Here is a 23695-nt window from a genome sequence, read left to right on the forward strand (position 1 = left end):
AAAGCATTACACTAAAAAGTGTAAGGCCCCTCCCCTTCTGGCTATACACCCCCCGTGGGATCACGGGCTGCTCAGTTTTAGTGCTAAAGCAAGAAGGAGGAAAGCCAATAACTGGTTTAAACAAATTCACTCCGAAGTAACATCGGAGAACTGAAAACCGTTCAACATGAACAACATGTGTACCCGAAAAAAACCAACAATCCCGAAGGACAACAGGGCGGGTGCTGGGTCTCCCAATAGGAGCTAGAAGAAAAGGAATTTACGGTAAGTAACAAAATTCCCTTCTTCTTCTGCGCTCCATTGGGAGACCCAGACGATTGGGACGTCCAAAAGCAGTCCCTGGGTGGGTAAAGAAATACCTCATGTTAGAGCTGCAAAGACAGCCTTCCCCTACGGGGAGGTAACTGCCGCCTGCAGGACTCTTCTACCTAGGCTGGCGTCCGCCGAAGCATAGGTATGCACCTGATAATGTTTGGTGAAAGTGTGCAGACTCGACCAGGTAGCTGCCTGGCACACCTGTTGAGCCGTAGCCTGGTGTCGTAATGCCCAGGACGCACCCACGGCTCTGGTAGAGTGGGCCTTCAGCCCTGATGGAACCGGAAGCCCAGCAGAACGGTAAGCTTCAAGAATTGGTTCTTTGATCCATCGAGCCAGGGTGGCTTTGGAAGCCTGCGACCCTTTGCGCTTACCAGCGACAAGGACAAAGAGTGCATCCGAGCGCCGCAGGGGCGCCGTGCGGGAAATGTAGATTCTGAGTGCTCTCACCAGATCTAACAAATGTAAATCCTTTTCATACCGAAGAACTGGATGAGGACAAAAGGAAGGCAAGGAGATATCCTGATTAAGATGAAAAGAGGATACCACCTTAGGGAGAAACTCCTGAATGGGGCGCAGCACTACCTTGTCCTGGTGGAACACCAGGAAGGGAGCCTTGGATGACAGCGCTGCTAGCTCAGACACTCTCCGAAGAGACGTGACCGCCACTAGAAAGGCCACTTTCTGTGAGAGACGAGAAAGTGAAACATCCCTCAGAGGCTCGAAGGGCGGCTTCTGGAGAGCAACTAGTACCCTGTTTAGATCCCATGGATCTAACGGCCGCCTGTACGGAGGGACGATATGACAAACCCCCTGCAGGAACGTGCGCACCTGAGAAAGTCGTGCTAGACGCTTCTGAAAAAACACGGATAGTGCCGAGACTTGCCCTTTAAGGGAGCCGAGCGACAAGCCCTTTTCCAACCCAGATTGCAGGAAGGAAAGAAAAGTAGGTAACGCGAATGGCCAGGGGGATACTCCTTGTGCAGAGCACCAGGATAAGAAAATCCTCCACGTTCTGTGGTAGATCTTAGCAGAAGTGGACTTCCTAGCCTGTCTCATGGTGGCAACGACTCCTTGGGATAATCCTGAAGACGCTAGGATCCAGGACTCAATGGCCACACAGTCAGGTTCAGGGCCGCAGAATTCCGATGGAAAAACGGCCCTTGGGACAGTAAGTCTGGTCGGTCTGGTAGTGTCCACGGTTGGCCGACCGTGAGATGCCACAGATCCGGGTACCACGACCTCCTCGGCCAGTCTGGGGCGACGAGTATGACGCGGCTGCAATCGGATCTGATCTTGCGTAGCACTCTGGGCAAGAGTGCCAGAGGTGGGAACACATAAGGGAGCCGGAACTGCGACCAATCTTGCACTAAGGCGTCTGCCGCCAGAGCTCTTTGATCGCGAGACCGCGCCATGAACGTCGGGACCTTGTTGTTGTGCCGCGACGCCATTAGGTCGACGTCCGGCACCCCCCAGCGGCGACAGATTTCCTGAAACACGTCCGGGTGAAGGGACCATTCCCCTGCGTCCATACCCTGGCGACTGAGGAAGTCTGCTTCCCAGTTTTCTACGCCCGGGATGTGAACCGCTGATATGGTGGATGCTCTGTCCTCCACCCACAACAGAATCCGCCGGACTTCCTGGAAGGCTTGCCGACTGCGTGTCCCTCCTTGGTGGTTGATGTATGCCACCGCTGTGGAGTTGTCCGACTGAATTCGGATCTGCTTTCCTTCCAGCCACTGCTGGAAGGCTAGTAGGGCAAGATACACTGCCCTGATTTCCAGAACATTGATCTGAAGGGTGGACTCCTGCTGAGTCCACGTCCCTTGAGCCCTGTGGTGGAGAAAAACTGCTCCCCACCCTGACAGACTCGCGTCTGTCGTGACCACTGCCCAGGATGGGGGTAGGAATGATCTTCCCTGTGATAATGAGGTGGGAAGAAGCCACCATTGCAGAGAGTCCTTGGCCGTCTGGGAAAGGGAGACTTTCCTGTCCAGGGAAGTTGACTTCCCGTCCCATTGGCGGAGAATGTCCCATTGAAGTGGGCGCAGATGAAACTGTGCAAACGGGACTGCCTCCATTGCTGCCACCATCTTCCCTAAGAAGTGCATGAGGCGCCTTAAGGAGTGCGACTGACCATGAAGGAGAGACTGTACCCCTGTCTGTAGTGACCGCTGCTTGTCCAGCGGAAGCTTCACTATCGCTGAGAGAGTATGAAACTCCATGCCAAGATACGTTAGTGATTGAGTCGGTGACAGATTTGACTTTGAAAAGTTGATGATCCACCCGAAAGTCTGGAGAGTCTCCAGCGCAACATTCAGGCTGTGTTGGCATGCCTCTTGAGAGGGTGCTTTGACAAGTAGATCGTCCAAGTAAGGGATCACCGAGTGTCCCTGGGAGTGCAAGACTGCTACCACTGCCGCCATGACCTTGGTGAAAACCCGTGGGGCTGTCGCCAGACCAAATGGCAGAGCTACGAACTGGAGATGTTCGTCTCTTATCACAAAACGTAGAAAACGTTGGTGCTCTGTAGCAATCGGCACGTGGAGATAAGCATCTTTGATGTCTATTGATGCAAGGAAATCTCCTTGAGACATTGAGGCAATGACGGAGCGGAGGGATTCCATCCGGAACCGCCTGGCGTTCACATGCTTGTTGAGCAGCTTTAGGTCCAGAACAGGACGGAACGAGCCGTCCTTTTTTGGAACCACGAAGAGATTGGAGTAAAAACCTTGCCCTTGTTCCTGAAGAGGAACAGGGATCACCACTCCTTCTGCTCTTAGTGAGCCCACCGCCTGCAGAAGAGCATCTGCTCGGTCGGGATGTGGGGAAGTTCTGAAGAACCGAGGCGGAGGACGAGAACTGAACTCTATCCTGTACCCGTGAGACAAAATGTCTGTTACCCACCGGTCCTTGACCTGTGGCAGCCAAATGTCGCAAAAGCGGGAGAGCCTGCCACCGACCGAGGATGCGGAGGGAGGAGGCCGAAAGTCATGAGGCAGCCGCCTTGGAAGCGGTTCCTCCGGTTGCTTTCTTGGGGCGTGAGTGAGCCCGCCAGGAATCTGAGCCCCTTTGCTCCTTCTGAGTCCCTTTGGACGAGGAGAATTGGGCCTTGCCGGAGCCTCGAAAGGACCGAAACCTCGACTGCCACCTCCTTTGTTGAGGTTTGCTTGATCTGGGCTGGGGTAAGGAGGAGTCTTTACCCTTGGACTGTTTAATGATTTCAGCCAATTGCTCACCAAACAGTCTGTCTACAGATAGTGGCAAGCTGGTTAAACATTTTTTGGAAGCAGAATCCGCTTTCCATTCTTTTAACCACAAGGCTCTGCGCAAAACCACCGAGTTGGCAGACGCCATTGAGGTACGGCTCGTAGAGTCCAGGACAGCGTTGATAGCATAGGTCGCAAACGCAGACATTTGCGAAGTTAAGGACTCCACTTGCGGCACTGCTGGACGTATGATAGAGTCCACCTGTGCCAGACCAGCTGAAATAGCTTGGAGTGCCCACACGGCCGCGAATGCTGGAGCAAACGACGCGCCGATAGCTTCATAGACAGATTTCAACCAAAGGTCCATCTGTCTGTCATTGGCATCTTTAAGTGAAGCCCCATCCTCCACTGCAACTATGGATCTAGCCGCAAGCCTGGAGATTGGGGGATCCACCTTTGGACACTGGGTCCAGCGTTTGACCACGTCAGGGGGAAAGGGATAACGTGTATCCTTAAGACGTTTGGAGAAACGCTTGTCTGGATAAGCATGGTGTTTCTGGACTGATTCTCTGAAGTCAGCGTGGTCCAGAAAAGTACTCAGTTTACGCTTGGGATACCTGAAATGGAACTTCTCCTGCTGTGCAGCTGCCTCTTCTGCTGAAGGGGCTGGGGGAGAAATATCCAACAGTCTATTGATGGCCGCTATAAGGTCATTTACCATGGCGTCACCATCAGGAGTATCCAGATTGAGAGCGGTCTCAGGATTAGACTCCTGATCACCCTCCTCTGTCTCATCATGCAGAGACTCTTCTCGCTGAGACCCTGATCCGCGTGATGACGTGGAGGGTCTCTCCCAGCGAGCTCGCTTAGGCTGCCTGGGACTGTCATCTGAGTCAGAGCCTTCAGCCTGAGATGCCTGGGACCCCCTTGAAGCACGGATTAACTCCAACTGAGGGGGACCGGGGAACATTGACGCAGCAGTGTCCATGGTCTGAGTAACTGGCCTGGCCTGCAAGGTCTCTAGGATTTTTGTCATAGTGACAGACATCTTGTCAGCAAAAACTGCAAACTCTGTCCCCGTCACCGGGACAGGGTTCACCGGTGACTCTGCCTGGGCCACTACCACCATAGACTCCGGCTGACGAAGTGGCACAGGGACCGAACATTGCACACAATGGGGGTCATTGGAACCTGCCGGTAGATCAGCCCCACAAGCGGCACAAGTAGCGTATACAGCCTGTGTCTTGGCACCCTTGCGTTTTGCGGATGACATGTTGTCGTCTCCTCAGAGCAATATAGGGTATACAGCCAAGAAGCGACCTTACAGTGCAATATATATATATATATATATATATATATATATATATATATATATGGTATAGAGAAAAAAATACACCAATATAACACTGTGGCACTAGTGGGGCCAGCACTAATGTGCTGCTTACCGCCCGCTTAACGCGGGTGTGTGGTCGCCAGAAATCCCTTGTCTGGGTCTCCCAGAGCCTGTGTCCGTTCTCCAGCCAGACTGCATGTAGGAATGGCTGCCGGCGTCCTGTGGAGAGGGGCGGGCCTTGGGCGTGTGCAGACAAAGTGCGGGAAACCTGCGCCCCACTGTGCTCAGTGAGAGGGCTGGAGTATGTAAATAAGACTCCAGCCCTCGGCGCTGACTATCATACAGCGTCTCTCCCTTGCCCTGATTGACAGGGTGGGGGCGGGAACGAAGCGGAGCTAGGCCGCAAAAGCCGGGGACTAGATTTATAAGCGCCGCCGTCGTAAAAGCACGGTCGGCGCTAAGTCCCCGGCGCACCACAAGTCTCAGCCGCGCCGCCGCTCCAGGGGCGGCCGGCGCGGCAGTCCCCAACACATAAAGTCCCTCAGAGAAACTGCAGTGACTGTAACCCCAGCGCGCAGCGCTACTGTCCCCGGCGCACTAGAACACCCAGCAAGTCTGGAGTGTGCGTGGCCTGTCCATACGGGGACACAGAGTACCTGAATGTTGCAGGGCCTTGTCCCTGAACGGTACCCAGCTCCGTATCCAGCAGGTTCTACGGGTCTGTGGATGGAGCCCGGCCTCAGGGCTTGGGGGCCGGTAAGATCCCACTTCCTCAGAGCCCCTCAGGGGGATGGGGAAGGAAAGCAGCATGTGGGCTCCAGCCTCCGTACCCACAATGGGTACCTCAACCTTAACAAACACCGCCAATAGGAATGGGGTGAGAAGGGAGCATGCTGGGGGCCCTAGTATGGGCCCTCTTTTCTTCCATCCGATATAGTCAGCAGCTACTGCTGACTAAACAGTGGAGCTATGCGTGGATGTCTGACCTCCTTCGCACAAAGCTTGAAAACTGAGCAGCCCGTGATCCCACGGGGGGTGTATAGCCAGAAGGGGAGGGGCCTTACACTTTTTAGTGTAATGCTTTGTGTGGCCTCCGGAGGCAGTGCTATACACCCAATCGTCTGGGTCTCCCAATGGAGCGCCGAAGAAAGCAGGTTTCTGTGATAAAGGGGTGTCCGGTCTAAATCCACAAGTCTGCAGTTAATCACTATGTGTCTGTGTCTGCAGACGTGCGGATCCTCACATTGTGTGCACTGTGAGAATTCACTGGTTTCTGAACCAAGTGTGACTGTCATGTGGCTGCGAGTATGTGATAAGCAGACTCCGGGCTAGATGGTGGCATTCCATTTAGATCCAGTGAGGCCGCACCTCTTTAGTCAGATTCAGCCCGAAAATCTGCATTTTCCATACACGTGGCTACGTGACTACCCCTCCCGGCGAATCCTCATGAGCATGCGATGTAAGGATTCATAAGTCTGCAGACACAGAATGACTACACACTTATGGATTTAGACTAGAAAAACCTTTAAGATACTTTGAAATTAATCTCTCTAATCTTCACTTGTACCATCAATTTATGTAATAAACAAAATGGTTAGCCCAACACATACCTTTTAAGGCTTGTATTAGTAGCTTCTTGGCTGCTACCGCTCTTAGACGTTTCTTTAGTTTAAAAAAAAAAAGAAGAAAAAAAAAATTAACAAGTGTTGTGGTCCAATACCTAGACCTTTTTAAAAGGCATTATATGTTAAAAGCAAATTAGTAAAGTGGTTTCAGCTTATAAAATTCCTTACCATTCGCCTTATGTCTGATTAATTTATTAACTCTAACATTTTGTTTGAGGGCAGTCTTGAATGGAACATCACATGAGGATGGCACTGCAATCACCCCCCACCCCCAAAAACATGACATCAGAGGACAGAGCTGCAGTCAATTGTCACAGCTTTTGTCTCCTCCGCTCCCTAATTATGTATCGTTTGGGGGGTGATTGATAATGAAACGCAGCCTCAGTGGTCGCAGCCATAGTCTCTACTTCTGACATTGACAGCAGCGACACCACCTGATTACTTTTGATTTCAGGGAAAGGAGCGGCACTCGGCCTTCTATCACCGCTTCCCAATTACAGATTATTTCAGGGAAAAATTGTGGGGACATCCTCAAACTATGCTCCTTTTCAGACTCCAGTCTAACAAAACTTAAGAAAAAACAAAAAAAAGACAGTTATCGGGATTAGTTTTATACAGAGAATAGTAGAGAATTTTATAATAAAACAAAGTACAAAACTGGTTAGGGCTTACAGAAAAATTTACACAGTGCACTCTATGTAGCAGACCTCCCCTTTAACCCCTTCAGCCCAGGGGCACTTTCCGTTTTTGCATTTTTGTTTTTTGCTCCCCTTCTTCCGAGAGCCGTAACTTTTTTACTTTTCCGTCAATCTTGCCATATGAGGGCTTGTTTTTTGCAGGACAAGTTGCACTTTTAAATGAAACCATAATTTTTACCATATGGAGTACTGGAAAGCAGCAAAAAAAATTCCAGGTGGGGAAAAACTGCAAAAAAAGTGTGATGGCACAATAGTTTTTGGGCTGTTTTATTCACCGTGTTCACTATATGGTAAAACTGATGTGTGGGTATAATGCCTGAGGTCGGTGCGACTTTGTAGACACCAAACATGTATAGATTTACTTGTATCTAAGGGGTTAAAAAAAAAAATTCAGAAGTTTGTCCAATAAAAGTGGCGTACGTTTTGCGCCATTTTCCGAAACCCGTAGCGTTCTCATTTTTTGGGATCTATGGCTCAGTGACGACTTATTTTTTGCGTCTCGAGCTGACGTTTCTAATGGTACCATTTTTGCACAGATGCTAAGTTTTGATCGCCTGTTATTGCATTTTGCGTAAAACTTGCGGCGACCAAAAAACGTAATTTTGGCATTTGGAATTTTTTTGCCACTACGCCGTTTACCAATCAGATTAATTGATTTTATATTTTGATAAATCAGGCATTTCTGAACGCGGCGATACCAAATATGTGTATATTTATTTTTTTTTTAAACCCTTTAATTTTCAATGGGGGGAAAGGGGGCGATTTGAACTTTTAGGTTTGTTTTTTTTAATTTTTTAAAACTTTTTATTTTACTTTTTTTTTTATTTTACTAGTCCCCCTAGGGGGCTATAGCGATCAGCAATCCGATCGCTATTATCTATCTGCTGATCACAGCTATACAGCTGTAAAGAGCAGATTCAGTCACTTTTGTTTTCACCCTGCTCCCGGCCGGGTGAAAACGAAACTAAAAAGTCATAGCAGCAGGCGTCATCACATGACCCTGTGCTACGATGGCAACCCCCGAAAGTCACGTGATCACTCACGTGACTTCCGGTGGGGGCGGCGGTAAGTAAAAAACACGGCCGCGCGCATATACATCTCGCTGCCAGACTTTGGCAGCGAGATGTAAGGGGTTAATGTTCCGGGTGGAATGCGATTCGACTCGGAACATGTAGGCACACATGTCAGCTGTTGATAACAGCTGATATGTGCGCCGATCCCCGCCGCCTGCCCGCGGTAGGGGGCGGGGCTTAACGGGACACGCTCCATGACGGATATATCCGTCCATGGTCGTGAAGGGGTTAATACACATCAGTCTTACCCACGGTTTTGGAAATTATTGCCCTATGTTCTGTTGAACAAAAGTTAAAAAGGGGTAGTCCCAAAGTACATTTTATTCAATAGATCCTGAAATAATAAAAAGTTTCACAACTGGATGTGCTAAAAAGATAACTGTGCCCCTGCTATGTGCTGTGAAATGGCTGTGTCTGACCATGAAGATGCTCCAATTCATGGTTCGTACACAAACGGCTCCAGGCGGGGGCTGAGCATAAATCATAAGTGAGTAAACGGAACATAACATGGGAGCCTGCTGCATATTTCTGAGGTTAAATATTTTCCTGTCTGTTTGATCACAGGAGCAAGTGTTTCTGCCTGGTCTCCAGCCCTCTGAGCTCGTCATAAATCCATCACAAAAAGAGCTAAGGAGCAGTCCTGTCATTGACTTGATTTATGGTGAGCTGATGAGCTCAGAGGGCGCATCATTAGGAAAGTAGCTGCCGCTCGTCGCACAGATTATAGGAGGAGTGGAGCTGGGAAGAGAAAATGGTGATTTGTAAATATTTTAATACAGTTACACTACATTACAAACACTGACAAAGAACTAGGGGAAATAAAAATAGTGGGGGTAGTTTTTTTAATGATCTACTGTATTATTATTGCTTTATGTGCAATTCCTCTGCATCCTTCTTCCTGAACGCCAGAATACCCCTATCACTAATGAGAAATATTTCATTGAGAAATTAAACTTTCAAAAAAAAAAACCCCAAAACACACACTCTGACAACAACAATGAAATACTGTACAGACCGACACTTAATATATTGTATCCAAATGAAATTGGCACAATGTTGCAAGGAAAAAATACATATTCTGAAGGGTGTTAAACTTTATTCATTGCTAGGCTGAGGTAAGACTATATTGGTCTCAAGTAAACGGATTTGCAGTTTTTGTTTTTTTTCTCATTTTGTTTGCATATAATAAAAAAGTGAAAAAAAAAAAGGGATAATTGCCAGCTCACCTGTATCGGAACTAATCCCCTGAGGGGAAGCAGACACCACCCTGCGGGTGCAAATCAGAAGTAAAGGAAATTCCAGCTTCCAAGTAATATAAAGGCGCTTTATTCCAAAATTAGGCTAAAATCCAGAAGGCAAATTACAATGTTGCCAGAGGAAAAAAAAACCCAAACAAACTGAAAAAAAGTGCAAAGCTACGCGTTTCAGACGAGAGGTCCTTTGTCAGAGCTTGGTTGAATTCATTTCCTGGAGATTTCTATCTGATTATAGCTGATTTGAAGCAGGTGAATATAACGTATTCCTTCCAAAGACGTTTACCCCACTAATCATGTCCATACAGACTCCAGAAAACTCAGTCATTGCACATTATACAAAAAACAACTATAAATACAAAAATTAAAGAATATAAAATCTATATGTACAAAAAAAAAAACAACAAAAAACCCACAATGCTTACAAGCATAAGCAATTTTTGTATATAAATAAGAAAAGTATGAAAGCATTGAAAGAAAAAAAAAAAAAAAATTCCCCCCAAAGTAATGTTCCACAGAATTTAGAGAATACAGCATATTACAGCCAGGCATATATATATACATCCACAATAGATAAAACAGAAAAATTATTTCAGACTCTACATCAAACAAATGTAATATCAAATATAAAATACAAAGATTTTTATGGCAATACAGGCAGCAAACAAAAAAACAAAACAAAACAAAGACTGATAAAAATATGACCTGTGAATATACAAAAAAGAAAAAAAACCTTAATCCACATGTATAAAATCAATTAAAAAAACAAAAAAACTACTGTAATACAAAAACAAATATAATGACGGCTGCTCAAATACAAATTTAATAATGAAACATTATTTCCATGCGTAAGATTAACCCATTTGGCAGACAAGTGCTTAAATAAAAAAAATCCAGAAAGCTTCTCTGGGGAGAAGCATTAGTCTATGATTGCTCTTTCTATGCTTACTCTTTCAATGCCACAAACTTTTAATGTAGCTGTGGATCTGCTATGTACAGTAATAAAATGTTTTGCTGCCTGTGAGATATTGGCAGTATTTAAAGATGTAATATCGGTAATGCGATCAGAAAAACATTTTTTTCAGGAGACTTATAGTGCATCCCACATATTTAAGATCGCATTGTGTGCATTTCATAAGATAGACTACATTCTTAGTGTTACAATTGATATACTGTTTGATGGCATGGGTTTTTTCAGAATTAAAAAGTTAGAGAATTTTTTTTGTAACCTGTGCATGGGAGCAAGTCCTGCAATTTGTTGTGCCACATTTATAAAAATTCTGTAGCACTAAGCCAAGTACCAGAGGGACGATCAGAGAAAAAACTTGGTGCGATAAAATTACCAATAGTTTTATTTCTTTTTTGCTACCACTAGACAACCAGGATTTAATATTTTATCAATCATCCATCCATCCCATCCATCCATCATCATCATCATCCATCCATCATCATCCCTCATCCCTTATCATACAGGAGGGGCAATGCCTTCATAATAAGTGATTTGATTAAATTGAAGACTATACTGTAAAATAACTACAAGTTTGGAATTTTTACTTTTATTAGTCCTACCACATTCAACATCAAAAATTGTATTTGAATTTGATGTTAACATATCTTCCCTTTTTTTTAAAAAATAATTTTGTTCTGCCCGAGTCAAAGTCCAAGAAGGGTAACCCCTATCCTGGAGTTTGGCCCTGGATTTCTCAATTTCTGTTTTTAAAAACTCTGGTGAGTACTACAGTTAAGTTTCGTACGAATAAATTCCCGCACAGGAATGGATTTTCTAGTATACCTAGGATGGCTGCTGGCTGTGTGGAAGATAGTATTACCAAACCTAGCTTCAGCAAAGGTGGATGTTTTAATGGGCCCATTTGGCACACCAGTGAGGGATAAGTCAAGAAAAGAAATGGAGGTGGAATCCTGGACAAATGTAAAATTTTAAATTATATGGGTTGGAATTCTTGTACCTTACAAAGTCAGGTACGGCAGACACATCACCCCCCCAAATAAAGAGCAGGTCATCAATGTATCTGCCATACCAGACCACTGGAAATGAAAGGGTTAGTGGTAGCGAAAATAAATTCATGTTCCCAAAACGCCATTACCAAATTAGCAAGGGATGAAGAGTATTTTGCCCCCATCGAGACTCCCTGTGACTGCAAATAGTAAGGAAATGTGTAAAAGGAAGATTTTTGTGTACTCCCCTTAAATTTTTTTTCTCTCAGCCTTCATTGGTGGGGGGGTGGGGTGGGACACAGGACCATGGGTGTATTGCTGCTGTTGCCAGCAGGAGGTTTACACTAGGCAAACTAAGAAAAAAGTTAGCTTCTCCTCCTTAGTGCCTGAGTGTACATCCCGTGACTGACCAGGAACTAGAGTGATCCATTGGCGCGGCATTGAACACCTCTCTCTTGTGCTCTCTGTTATCTACCGTATTGGTGGCTGCAGCCTTGGATTGTGTGATATATGCGAATATAGTAGTTGTGGCTTCTCACAACCACTATTGGTGAGTAGGTTTACTCCCCCACCCCCACCCCTCACATATTGGGGTAAGACCCTATGCGCTTGTTTGTCCACAGCTTTTTTCCGTGTGACCAGGAACTAGGCCAGTTTAGAGTAAACTTAGTAGGAGAAGCTGTAGCTATACATTATGCAAAGAATGAGAAAACATGTAATCCAAAGAGGGTGGGTGCTGTGTTCCCCAATGAAGGCTCAGAGAAAAAGATTTTACAGTGAGTACACAAAAATCTTCCTCTCTCTTTCGCCTTATTGGGGGAACACAGTACAATGGGACGTTCCAAAGCAGTCCCTGGGTGGTAACAAAACCATTAACAACTGGTAAGGTCAGATAAACCAACTGACCATTAACTATAAAAGGTAGGTAGTAACTGAAGCGGGGTCCCTCGGAGTCAGAGGAGAGCCACCGCGGCCTGCAAAACTTGTCTCCCCAGGGCAGCATCCACAGAAGCCTGCGTTTGTACTCTAACACCTGGTGAACGTGTGGACGCTGGAGTAAGTAACGGCTTTGCAAAGTTAAGCCGCCGAAGCTTGATGGCGAACAGCCCAAGAAGCTCCCAGCGCTCTGGTGGAACGAGCCTTGACCGCTCCCGGAAGGGTGACGTCTTTCACCCTGTACGCCTCTCGGATAGCTGATCTAATCCAACGACCAATCGTGGACTTCAAGGCTGAAGCACCCTTCTTGTGCCCTTCTAGAAGTACAAAGAGTGCGTCTGACTTGCAAAACTGCGCGGTTCAAGAGATATAGATCCTCAGAGCCCTAACAAGATCTAGATTATGTAGGGACTTCTCAAATGAATGAACCGGAGCAGGGCAGAATGACGGCAGGACGATTTACTCATTTAGATGAAAAGGAGAAACTACCTTTAGGAGGAAAGACGTTGAGGGCAGGAGAACAACCTTGTCCTGGTGAAAAATCCAGGTAGGGAACCCGCCAGGAAAGAGCCGCCAATTCCGAAACTCGCCTCACGGATGTGTTAGCGACTAAAAACGCGACTTTTCAAGAAAGTAAAGAGCGAGATTTCTCGCAGTGGTTAAAAAGGCGCTTGCTGAAGGACTCCTAAAACCAGATTAAGGTCCCATGGACCTAGGGGCTGACGATAGGCGGGAACCAGATGGGTTATCCCCTGAAGAAAGGTATGAATCTGCGACCGAGTCGCTAGCTGCTTCTGGATAAAAAAATAGAAAGGCGGAGACCTGTCCCTTGAGTGTACTGAGGGCTAGCCCCAAATCCAGTCCTACCTGCAAAAAGGTCAGGATGTTGGATAAGGAAAAAGGTAACCGGCGACTTTCCATGTTGTTTGCACCAAGAAAGAAATGATCTCCAGGTTCTATGATAAATGTGAGCAAAGGAGGGCTTTCTAGCATTTATTATAGTGGAAATTACCTGGGGGGAGCGGTCTTGGCTAGAATCCAGGATTTAACAGCCACGCCGTCAAATGCAGCTGAGAGGAGTTCTGGTGGCAAATCGGTCCCTGCAACAGAACATCTGGGCGATCGGGAAGCCGCCAGGGCATGTCGCCTAGTAGCTGGACGAGTTCCAAGTACCAGGCCCTCCTGGGCCAATCTGGAGCTACTAATATCACAGAGACTCCCTCCGCCTTGACCTTTTTGATCACCCTCGGGATGAGGGAAAGTGGAGGAAATATGTAAGGGAGATAAAACTGGGACCATGGCAGGACCAGGGCGTCGGAACTTATTGCATGCGGGTCGTGGGAGTGGGCTATGAAGGGGTGGACCTTGGCGTTTTGGCAAGATGCCATGGAGGTCCACATCTGGAGGACCCCACTTGTGACAGATCTGCTGGAACACCTCGTCGTGGAGGGACCACTCTCCCACTGCCAGACCTTGTTGGCTTAGGAAGTCCGCTGCCCAGTTCTCTATTCCTGGCATGTGAACCACGGATATAGCAGAGGCGTGCTTCTCTGCCAAACTAAGGATCTTGGTGACTTCTTCCATCGCTGCTAAGCTGTGCGTCCCTCCTTGATGATTTATGTATGCAACTGTAGTGGGGTTCTCAAATTGAATCCGAACAGGGAGACCCGAGAGAAGTGGAAGGAACTCTTGAAGGTCTAGAAATATGGTCCTTAGCTCCAGAATGTTGATAGGGAGGGAGCGTTCCGGGAGAGACCAGCGACCCTGAACTGTGTCATGATGGAACACGGCTCCCCAACCTATCAGGCTGGCGTCTGTCGTGACAGTGAATCGGGAGGAAGGATCTCCCTTCGGAGAGCGAGGATCGATGGGTCCACCAGAGGAGGGAGTGAATCACCCTCTGGGAAAGAAGAACCGGGCGATGGCGGGACACCAGGTTCCTGTCCCACGCTGAAAGGAGAGCCAGATGAATAGGACGAAGGTGAAATTGAACGAACAGGATGGCTTCCATCGCCGCCACCATCTTCCCCAAAATTTTCATCCCGAACCGCAGAGGACCTGATTGCCCTGTCTCAGGGAGGTCAGTTTCTCTACTGGTAGAAACACCCGGGCTCGAGAAGTGTCTAGGACCATGCTCAAAAATTTCAAGACATTGAGATGGAAGTAGAGACGACTTTTGACGGTTGACGAGCCAGCCCAACCTCAAGAGTGTTCAAGCACATTTGCACACTCTCTGAACAGGCAAGAAATGACTGTCCCTTTATAAGGAGGTCGTCCAGGTACGGGATGACTACAATATCTCTGGGACGAAGCACGGTCATGACGGCCGCCATGACCTTGGTAAAGACTCGAGCTGCCGTGGCCAGGACAAAGGGGAGAGCCGTAAATTGGAAGTGCTCCTCCCCAATTGCGAACCGAAGGAACCTCTGTTGAGCTTTGCAGATTGGAATGTGCAAGTAGGCGTCTTGAATACCGATTGAGGCCAGGAATTCTCCAGGTTTCATGGATGCAAGCACAGATCTTAGGGATTCCATGCAAAAGGGGAGAGTCCGCACTGCTCTGTTTAGTCTCTTGAAATATAAAATCGGACGGGCCGAGCAGTCCTTTTTGGGAACCACGAAAAGATTTGAGTAAAAACCTTTGTAACATTCGGTGGGAACTGGTACAATGACGCCTGCGTCACAAAGTACCGCGATAGCCTGAGACAAGGCCCGATTTTGGGCCACGGATTTGGGAACGTGTAATTGTAGGAATCGTCTCGTAGGTAGAAAGGTGAACTTTATTTTGTAACCGGTGGATACCAGTTCTCGAACCCAGGTGTCGTCTATGTTGGAAAGCCTCATTTTCTGGAAGATGAGCAGTCTACCTCCTACGGTGGTCGAAGCCTGGTATCATGCTGAGGAGGAATGGTGAGAACGGGACCCACCGAACCTGGGCTGCCTAGGACGGGAGTGCCAGGCCGTTTTTGTCTTAGAGGGTCCAGGCTTTTGCTCGCAGCGCCAGGAAGGTCGCTCAGACTGCGCAGATGGCTGAGAGGTAAAGTTCAGACAGGGGAATCTCTTGCAAGGTGCGCGCTTGGAGTGCTGTTGTGGTAGAGAGGTGTTCTTACCCACTGTTGCATCAGCAATGATTCTGTCGAGAGTTTCGCCGAAAAGGCAAGACCCTTGAAAGGGTAAACCCATTAATGATCTCTTAGATGCACAATCTGCACTCCAGGTTTTAAGCCAGAGAATCTGGCCGCCATGGAGGCATAATTTGTCTAGCGAAGCGTATATAAGGTATTTGGCAGCCATGGATATTTGGTCGGTCAGCTCAACCAACTCGGAAGAGAAACCTTCTGCACGGGGCCTCTCCATAAACCCTTACTCCAGATTGCAAGAGCCTTGGCAACCCACACTGCAGCAAATGAGGGGTAGAGGGAGAAACCCGCCGCCTCAAAAAGAGACCTACCCAGAGCCTCAACAGTGCAGTCAGTGGCTTCTTTGAGAGAGGTGCTGTCTGGAATGGAGACTACTGTTTGTTTAGCCAGTTGAGACACAGGAGGGTCAACAGCAGGGGACTCTTCCCAATCCTACACTAGTTGCAGAGAGAACAGATAGAGAAGGGCAAGACATCGCTTGCCAGCAAATAGTCTTTCTGGGTGAGCTCGCTACTTGGCCAGAATGGCGGTAGATTTGGGATTATTATAAAAATACATCGGGGCTCGCTTAGGTTTTTTGAAGGAAACAGTCTTTGAAGCCGCCACAGGCGCATCTTTTTCTACAGATAGAGTCTGGTGAACCGCCGAGACTAAACTGTCGACCATCTCCCAGATATTTGACGCCTACTCCACGTCCAGTTCAAGGTCAGAGTCTGACTCTGGAGACATAGCCACATATGCCGACTCTGACGCGGAATTGGACTTGGAGTCATCATGGGATGTGGATGGGCTGCCTGTGTAGACCCGTTTAGAGGATCTCATCTGGGTCCTAGTGGGAACCTTATACTGAGCCTGGGGGTGCAGGGTCATCCTTGTCCTCCAAGGTAGCCTGGGGAGCCGGGACACCTGCACGCACAGAAATTTAGTCCCAGCACTGCTGTGAGGAGGGGATAGGGCCCCCACCTTTGTGGGGGCAAGATACCTGCGTTCCTGCACAGTGCTTGTGTCCCAGCGCTGTAGCAAGGCGCAGATAGAGCCCCCACCTTTGTGGGGCAGGACGTGCATGTATAGCGGTTGTATTAGCAGCACTATGGAAGACAGAGCAAGGGGACGTGGCCAGCGACTGCACTAGACCGAAGCCAGGGGATAAATTAGTGCCTGGCTTGAAAAATGCTCCGGGGACAGCGCAACGCTGTAACGCAGCCGTCGCTAAAAGCAGGGAGACCCTCTCCCCTGCCACTCCAACGCTGGACAGGACCTGCCTGAAGAGGATAATGCTCCCTACCTGCATCCAGGGAGTCCGTTGGAAGCTGCGCCGGCCGGGCAAGAACCTGGAGGGTCGCAGACTTCGGCTCGGCTGCACCACAAAGCAAAGAGCGGCAGGCAGGCTTGATCCGGTCTTGGAACTGCCGAACATTGCCACTCTCTGCGCCGCTTGCATAGAAGCACGACGAGGGGGATGACTCTCGGCGCCGCTTGAGCGCGACGAGGGGGAGCCTGGGCTGATGTAAATATGTGGGGCTCTGGGCCTTGGGGTGACTTAGAGAAAAATTTGTCTGGCCACTTAGGAAGAAGGAAGAACTGGCGGCGGAGCCACCCTGTTACCCTCTTCCCGCATAGGGGAAGAACAAGAGTGTGGGACACCCTATCGCCCATCTGTCAATAAAACAGAAGAGAGGTTAGAGGACTTAAAAAAAAAAAAAAAAACGCGCTCAAGAAAATAAAAAAAAAAAAAAAAAAATCAAAAAAAGGGCCTGAGAACAGGCCCATGTTCACCTACTAGGACACTGAAGGCCCATTTACACACAACGATATTGCTAACGATGTCGTCGGGGTCACGGAATTAGTGACGCACATCCGGCTTCGTTAGCGACGTGTAATAGCTCCGAGCGACCGTTAACGATCAGAAATGCTCACCTAATTGTTGACACGGCGTTCATTTTCAAAATCTCGTTGGTCGTTGTGGACGTAGCTTGTTCGTCGTTCCTGAGGCAGCACACATCGCTATGTGTGACACCCCGGGAACGACAAACAACAGCTTACCTGCGTCCTCCGGCAACGAGGTGGGCGTGTCGTTAATGCGGCTGGTCTCCGCTTCTATTGGTCGGCCGCTGTGTGACGTCGCACGAACCTCCCCCTTAACAAAGATTATTCGCCACCCAACGCGACGTCGATAAGAAGGTAAGTATGTGTGACGGGTGTTAGCGATATTGTGCGCCACGGGCAGCTATTTGCCCGTGACGCACAAACGACGGGGGCGGGTACGCTCGCTAGCGATATCGCTAGTGTGTAAATAGACTTAAGCAAAAAACTGGCTTTGTTCCTGGTCAGTCACAGGGTGTACACTGCGGAGGAGGAGCTAACTTTTTTTTTTCGCAGTTTGCTTATTGTAGTGTCAACCCCCTGGCAACAGCAGCATACACCCATGGTCCTGTGTCCCCCAATAAGGTGAAAGAGAAATGCAGAATATAATTTCATAAATCAGCAGTATACTTGCTTCTTCCTAAATGAAACTGTAAGCCACCATTGTAACCTCGGGGGGGTATCGATGTATAAAAAGAGACCAGATCACATCCCAGCCATAAAAAATGATTCTCCCAAACTCTGTGCAAAAAACCTTCTAGTACTTCACGGGAACCTTAAAAAAAAAAAAAAAAAAAAAAAAAAGTTCTTTGTGCGAGTGGCTGTAAGAGGGAATCCAGCCACTCACTAAGATGCTCCGTGGTAGAAACAATTCCAGAGACATACTATAAAATCCATTCCTGTGCGGGAATTTATCCCTACTAAACATAAAAAACTGTAATTCTAACCAGCGTTTAAAAACAGAAATTGAGAAATCCAGGGCCAAACTCCAGGATAGGTGTTACCCTTCTTGGACTTAGACTCGGGTGGAACAAATTTTTTTTTTTGGAAATAAGATATGTTAACATCAAATTCAAATACAATTTGTGATGTAGTAGAACTAATAAGGATAAAAAGTAAAAATTCCAAACCTGTAGTTATTTCAGTATAGTCCTCAATTTAATCAAATCAAATCATTTATTTTGAAGGCATTGCCCCTCCTGTATGATGATGAGGATGATGATATTTTTATAAAATATTAAATCCTGGTTGTCTAGTGGTGGCACAAGAAAAAAAACAAACCGAAACTATTGGAAATTTTATCGCACCGAGTTTTTTCTCAACAGATCGTCCCCCTGGTACTTGGCTTAGTGCTACAGGATTTTTATAAATGTGGCACAACAAATTGCAGGACTTGCTCCCATGCACAGGTTACAAAACATTTCTCCAACTTTAATTCTGAAAAAACCCACGCCATCAAACAGTTTATCAATTGTAACACTAAGAATGTAGTCTATCTTATGAAATGCACACAATGCAATCTTACCGTATTTTTCGGACCATAAGACGCACTTTTTTTCGCCCAAATGTTGGGGGAAAGTAGGGGGTGCATCTTATGGTCTGACTGGCTGCGGGGAATGTGGGTGCTGCGGTTGAGCAGGTCATCAGGGGCACGAGCAGGCTGTAGCAGCCTGCCGTGACCACGTGGACCAGCTCATTTAATATGCACGCCCATTCCCCGCCCATCATCCCTCAGCGCTGAAGCAGGCACTGACAGGTGGGCGGGGGATAAACAGCCGGCCCGCATGATCACCCCTGGCAACTACGGCCTGGAGTGATCATGTGCGGTTGTATTCACTACTCCCCGCGCATCATCATCAGCGCGGGGAGCAGTGAATCAGTGTACAGTACTCACCGTTCCCCTGCAGCATCGCTCGTCCTCCAGTCTGTGTCAGCGGCAGCGCCGCTGAATGGAGCCGCCCCCGTTACCCTGCTGCATCGCGATCATCTCCTGTGTCTGTGCCGGCCGCTGGGTGGAGACTAGCGGCGCGCACAGCGATGACGTCATCGCTGTGCGCACGTGTCCACACGCAGCCGCCGGCACAGACACAGGAGATGATCGCGATGCAGCAGGGTAACGAGGACGGCTCCACTCAGCAGCGCTGCCGCTGACACAGACGGGAGGACGAGCGATGCTGCAGGGAGTGAGGCAAGGTGAGGTGAGTATGAACGTTTATTTTTTTTATGTGCCACAGGATGGGGGTATATTATGAGCAGGATGGGGGGCATATCAGCAGGATGGGTGGCATATCAGCAGGATGGGAGTATATTATGATGAGCAAGATGGGGGTATATAAGCAGGATGGGGGCATATGCCATGATGGGTTATATAGCAAGATGCGGCCATATGCCAGTATATAGCAGGATGCGGCCATATGGCAGGATGGGGTATATGGCAGGATGAGGGACATATACTGTATATACAAGGCAGGAGGATCATTACCTGGATGTGGCACCTTAGTAGAGAATTTGGGGACATTACCCCCAAAACAGTGTCAGCAGCACATCCTCGCCCCATAACAGTGTGTCATGACCACATTTTTTGCTTAAAATTTTATTTTCCTATTTTCCTCCTCTAAAACCAGGGTGCGTCTTATAGTCCGAAGAATACGGTAAATATGTGGGATGCACTATAAGTCACCTGAAAAAATGTTTTTTCTGAACACATTATTGATATTAAATCTTTAAATACTTCTGGCAATATCTCACAGGCAGCGAAACATTTTATTACTGTACATAGCCGATCCACAGCTACCCTAAGGCCATGTGCGCACGCTGCGGATTTACCCGCGGATTTCGCTGCAGAAAATGTTTATAACATTTCTGCAGTCATTCTCCAGCAACATCTATGGGGATTAAAAAAAGCTGTGTGCACACTGCGTTTTTTTGTCCCTATGGATTTACCCGCGGAATTTCCACTGCGGAATTAATGTGCATATCACTTCTTTTCTGCAGTTCCCTGTGGTTTTGCCATTAATTATTGGTAAAAAACCGCAGGGACCAACCTGTGGCAAAACCGCAGAAATTCCGCAACAAAACCGCATGCAGATTTCGTTATGGTTTTTTACTGCAGGTGCGGGATTCTTTCACAGGGTCCGATTTTTCCTTAAGAAAAAGTCATTTTCTAGTGCGCACATAGCCTAAAAGTTTGTGGCATTGAAAGAGTTTCTCTTTCTAGCCGCGGCGGCAATCGTAGACGAATGCTTCTCACTAGAGAAGCTTTCTGGATTTTTCATTTAAGCACTTGTCTGCCAAATGGATTAAACTTACGTAGGGTAATTATGTTTCATTATTAAATTTGTATTTGAGCAGCCGTCATTCTATTTGTTTATGTATTATATATTTATTGATTTATACATGTGGATTATTTTTTCTTTTTTTGTACATTCACAGGTCATATTTTATCATCAATTTTTTTTTTGTTTGCTGCCTGTATTGCCATAAAAATATTTGCATTTCATATTTGATATTACAACTATTTGATGTAGTGTTTATAATAATAATAATAATAATAATAATAATTTTTATTTCTATAGCGCCAACATATTCCGCAGCGCTTTACAATTAAGAGGGGACATGTACAGACAATATGAGACAATACAAAATAACAAAATTAAGATACCAAGAGGAGTGAGGGTCCTGCCGTTTGAAATAAAGTTTCAATTTTTTCTATTGTGGATGTATATATGTGCCTGGCTGTAATAGCCGGTATTTTTTTAAAATTCTGTGGAACATTAACCCCTTCACGACCGCGGGCAGTAAAGTTAAGTCCTATTCTAACGTGACTTAACGACCAGGGACGTAACTTTACTGCCTAAAGTTCATTTGATTGCCGTGGCCATAGCAACGGCTTTCAAATGATGTCCCCTGCTGTTTCTTACAGCAGGGGACCTTTGCTTACCCTAGGGGGCGTGGCATCGCCACCCCCCATCAACGATCGTTGTGATTGGCTGTTCAAATCTGAACCGCCAACCACATCATTCGCACGGATTTCGGCTAAAACAATGCCTGAATCAGTGGGATCCTGTGAGATCCTGCTATGATGTGCTGCAGTTCAAACACGGCGCCCCCCTGCAGCATCGAGTGGAGCGATCGTGCTATCGCGCAATCGCTCCAATCAGCGTGCAGTGGGGCTGTCTGATCTGCAGGTGACTGCCCTCCCCAGCCCTGTGTTGGTCTGGGAGCCCTCCCCCAACATGTCTGCAGCCAGCGGCTGGTACTTGTAGTACCATGCCGCCGCTGCTGCCACCCGATCGACGCTCCATGTGAGTATTGCTCCCCCTGATGGCCCCTGCCCGTGCCTTCCCCCGCGATCTGCCCCCCCACGCTCCGATTTGCCCCCCGACATACCGATCTGCAACTCCCACGAACTGCCTGCCTCCCCAGTGATCTCTATTCTGCTTCCTTGCTTCTGCAGCTACTTCTCCGGTCTCCCCCAACCCCTCTCCATCTGCTCTCCCTCTCAGACGTCCTCTTACCTGTCTTCACCGGGTCCTCCAAGGTCTTAACTGGCCCGATCACATGTTCCTCCATCGCTGGGTCCTTCCTGGGTCTTCTGATGAGCTGTCCAACCTCCTGCCTGCTGCTCCTGTAAGAAGCTGTCCATGTCGATGCCTTCTATTCCTCCTGCAGTTCCTCTGGTCAGTGATCCTCCTGGTAATTTTCTGGGTCCTGTGAGTATAATTTTTTTTTTTTTCTGTATCCCCTGTCCATGTTTACACCTCATCCGCCTGTGCATCCCGCCGAGTGCTGATCAAGGATGCAGATTCAGCGGGACTTTTTTTTTGTCCGTATTTTGCGTCTTTTTTTTTTGCATCTCATCCGTGTGTGCGTCTTGCAGTGGCCGAGCACTGATCAGGGATGCACATAACGGATCGGCATCCCTGCTCAATTTTTGTTATGACTTTTTTTTTTTCCATATCCCCGACGCTTTTTGTATCTTATCCGACCATGCGTCCTGCAGCGGCCGATCAGTGCACCGCGTCTGTGCGTTTGAAAAGTCAAATGGCGTTCCTTCTCTTCCGAGCCCTGCCGTGCGTCCAAACAATTACTTTCCACCACATATGAGGTATCAGCGTACTCTGGAAAAATTGCACAATACATTTTATGGGGCAGTTTTTCCTGATACCATTGTTAAAAAAAAAAAAAAAGCTACCTGGTTGTTTAGGCACCTCAGGGGGTCTCCAAATGCAACATTACGTCAGCTAATGATTCCAACCAATTTTGCTGTCAAATGGCGCTCCTTTTCTTCTGAGCCCCACCATGCGCCCAAACAATTACTTTCCACATACGAGGTATCGTCGTACTCAGGAAAAAATGCACCTTTAAATTTTATGGTGCATTTTTTCCTGATACCCTTGTGAAAAAAAGCTACCTAGTTGAAGCAAGTTTTGTGGTTAAAAAAAAAAAAAAAAAAAAAAAAATATTTTCACGTTATAGACTTCCGTGAAGCCCCCAGGGGTTCAAAGTGCTCACCAAACATCTAAAAAAATTATTTGAGGGCTCTAGTTTCCAAAATGGGGTCACTTGTGGGGGAGCTCCATTGTTTAGGCACCTCACGGGGTCTTCAAACCCGACATGGCGTCCGCTAATGACTGCAGCTAATTTTCCGTTCAAAAATTCAAAATGGCGCTCCTTCCCTTCCGACCTCTGCCATGCGCCCAAACAATTGATTTTTACCACATATCACATATCAGCGTACTCAGGAGAAAATGCACAATAAATTGTAGGGTGCCCTTTCTCTTTTCTCCCTTGTAAAAATGAAAATTTTATGGCTAAAGTAACATTTTTGTGTTAAAAAGTAAAATTTTTATTTTTTCCTTCTACATTGCTTTGGTTCCTGTGAAGCACCTAGAGGTTTAATAAACTTCTTGGATGTGGTTTTGAGCAGTGTGAGGGGTGCAGTTTTTAGAATGGGGTCACTTTCGGGTATTTTCTATCACCTCGGCCTCTCAAAGTCACTTCAAATGTGATGTCGGTCCCTAAAAAAAAATATTTTGTAACTTTTGTTGGAAAAATGAGAAATTGCTGATGAACTTTGACCCCTTCTAACATCCTAACGAAAAAAAAAAATTATTTCGAAATAGACAAGTGGGAAATTTTATTTAGTAACTATATTGTGTGACATATCTCTCAGATTTCTAAGCATACATTTTCAAAGTTTGAAAATTGCGAAATTATCAAAATTTTCGCAAAATTTCCGAAATTTTCACAAATAAACGCAAAAAATAACGGCCTAAATTTACAACGGACATGG

The 23695-nt window shown here is 47.1% G+C and overlaps 1 protein-coding gene across 4 annotated transcripts in view; it reads right to left on the minus strand.

The window, feature by feature from the left end:
* Positions 1–23695, minus strand: part of HLTF (helicase like transcription factor) — a 274018-nt gene that overhangs the window by 93752 nt on the left and 156571 nt on the right. For all 4 annotated transcript variants that reach the window (XR_012751708.1, XM_075340799.1, XM_075340800.1 and 1 more), the window contains exon 10: positions 6468–6519. Coding sequence is in view for 3 of the 4 variants with exons in the window: in XM_075340799.1 (XP_075196914.1) it covers positions 6468–6519 (52 nt within the window). In the remaining variant the exon portion in view is untranslated. The remainder of the gene's footprint in view (positions 1–6467; positions 6520–23695) is intronic.

The sequence above is a fragment of the Anomaloglossus baeobatrachus genome, chromosome 3 (assembly GCF_048569485.1).
Source record: "Anomaloglossus baeobatrachus isolate aAnoBae1 chromosome 3, aAnoBae1.hap1, whole genome shotgun sequence".
NCBI classification, from domain to species: domain Eukaryota; kingdom Metazoa; phylum Chordata; class Amphibia; order Anura; family Aromobatidae; genus Anomaloglossus; species Anomaloglossus baeobatrachus.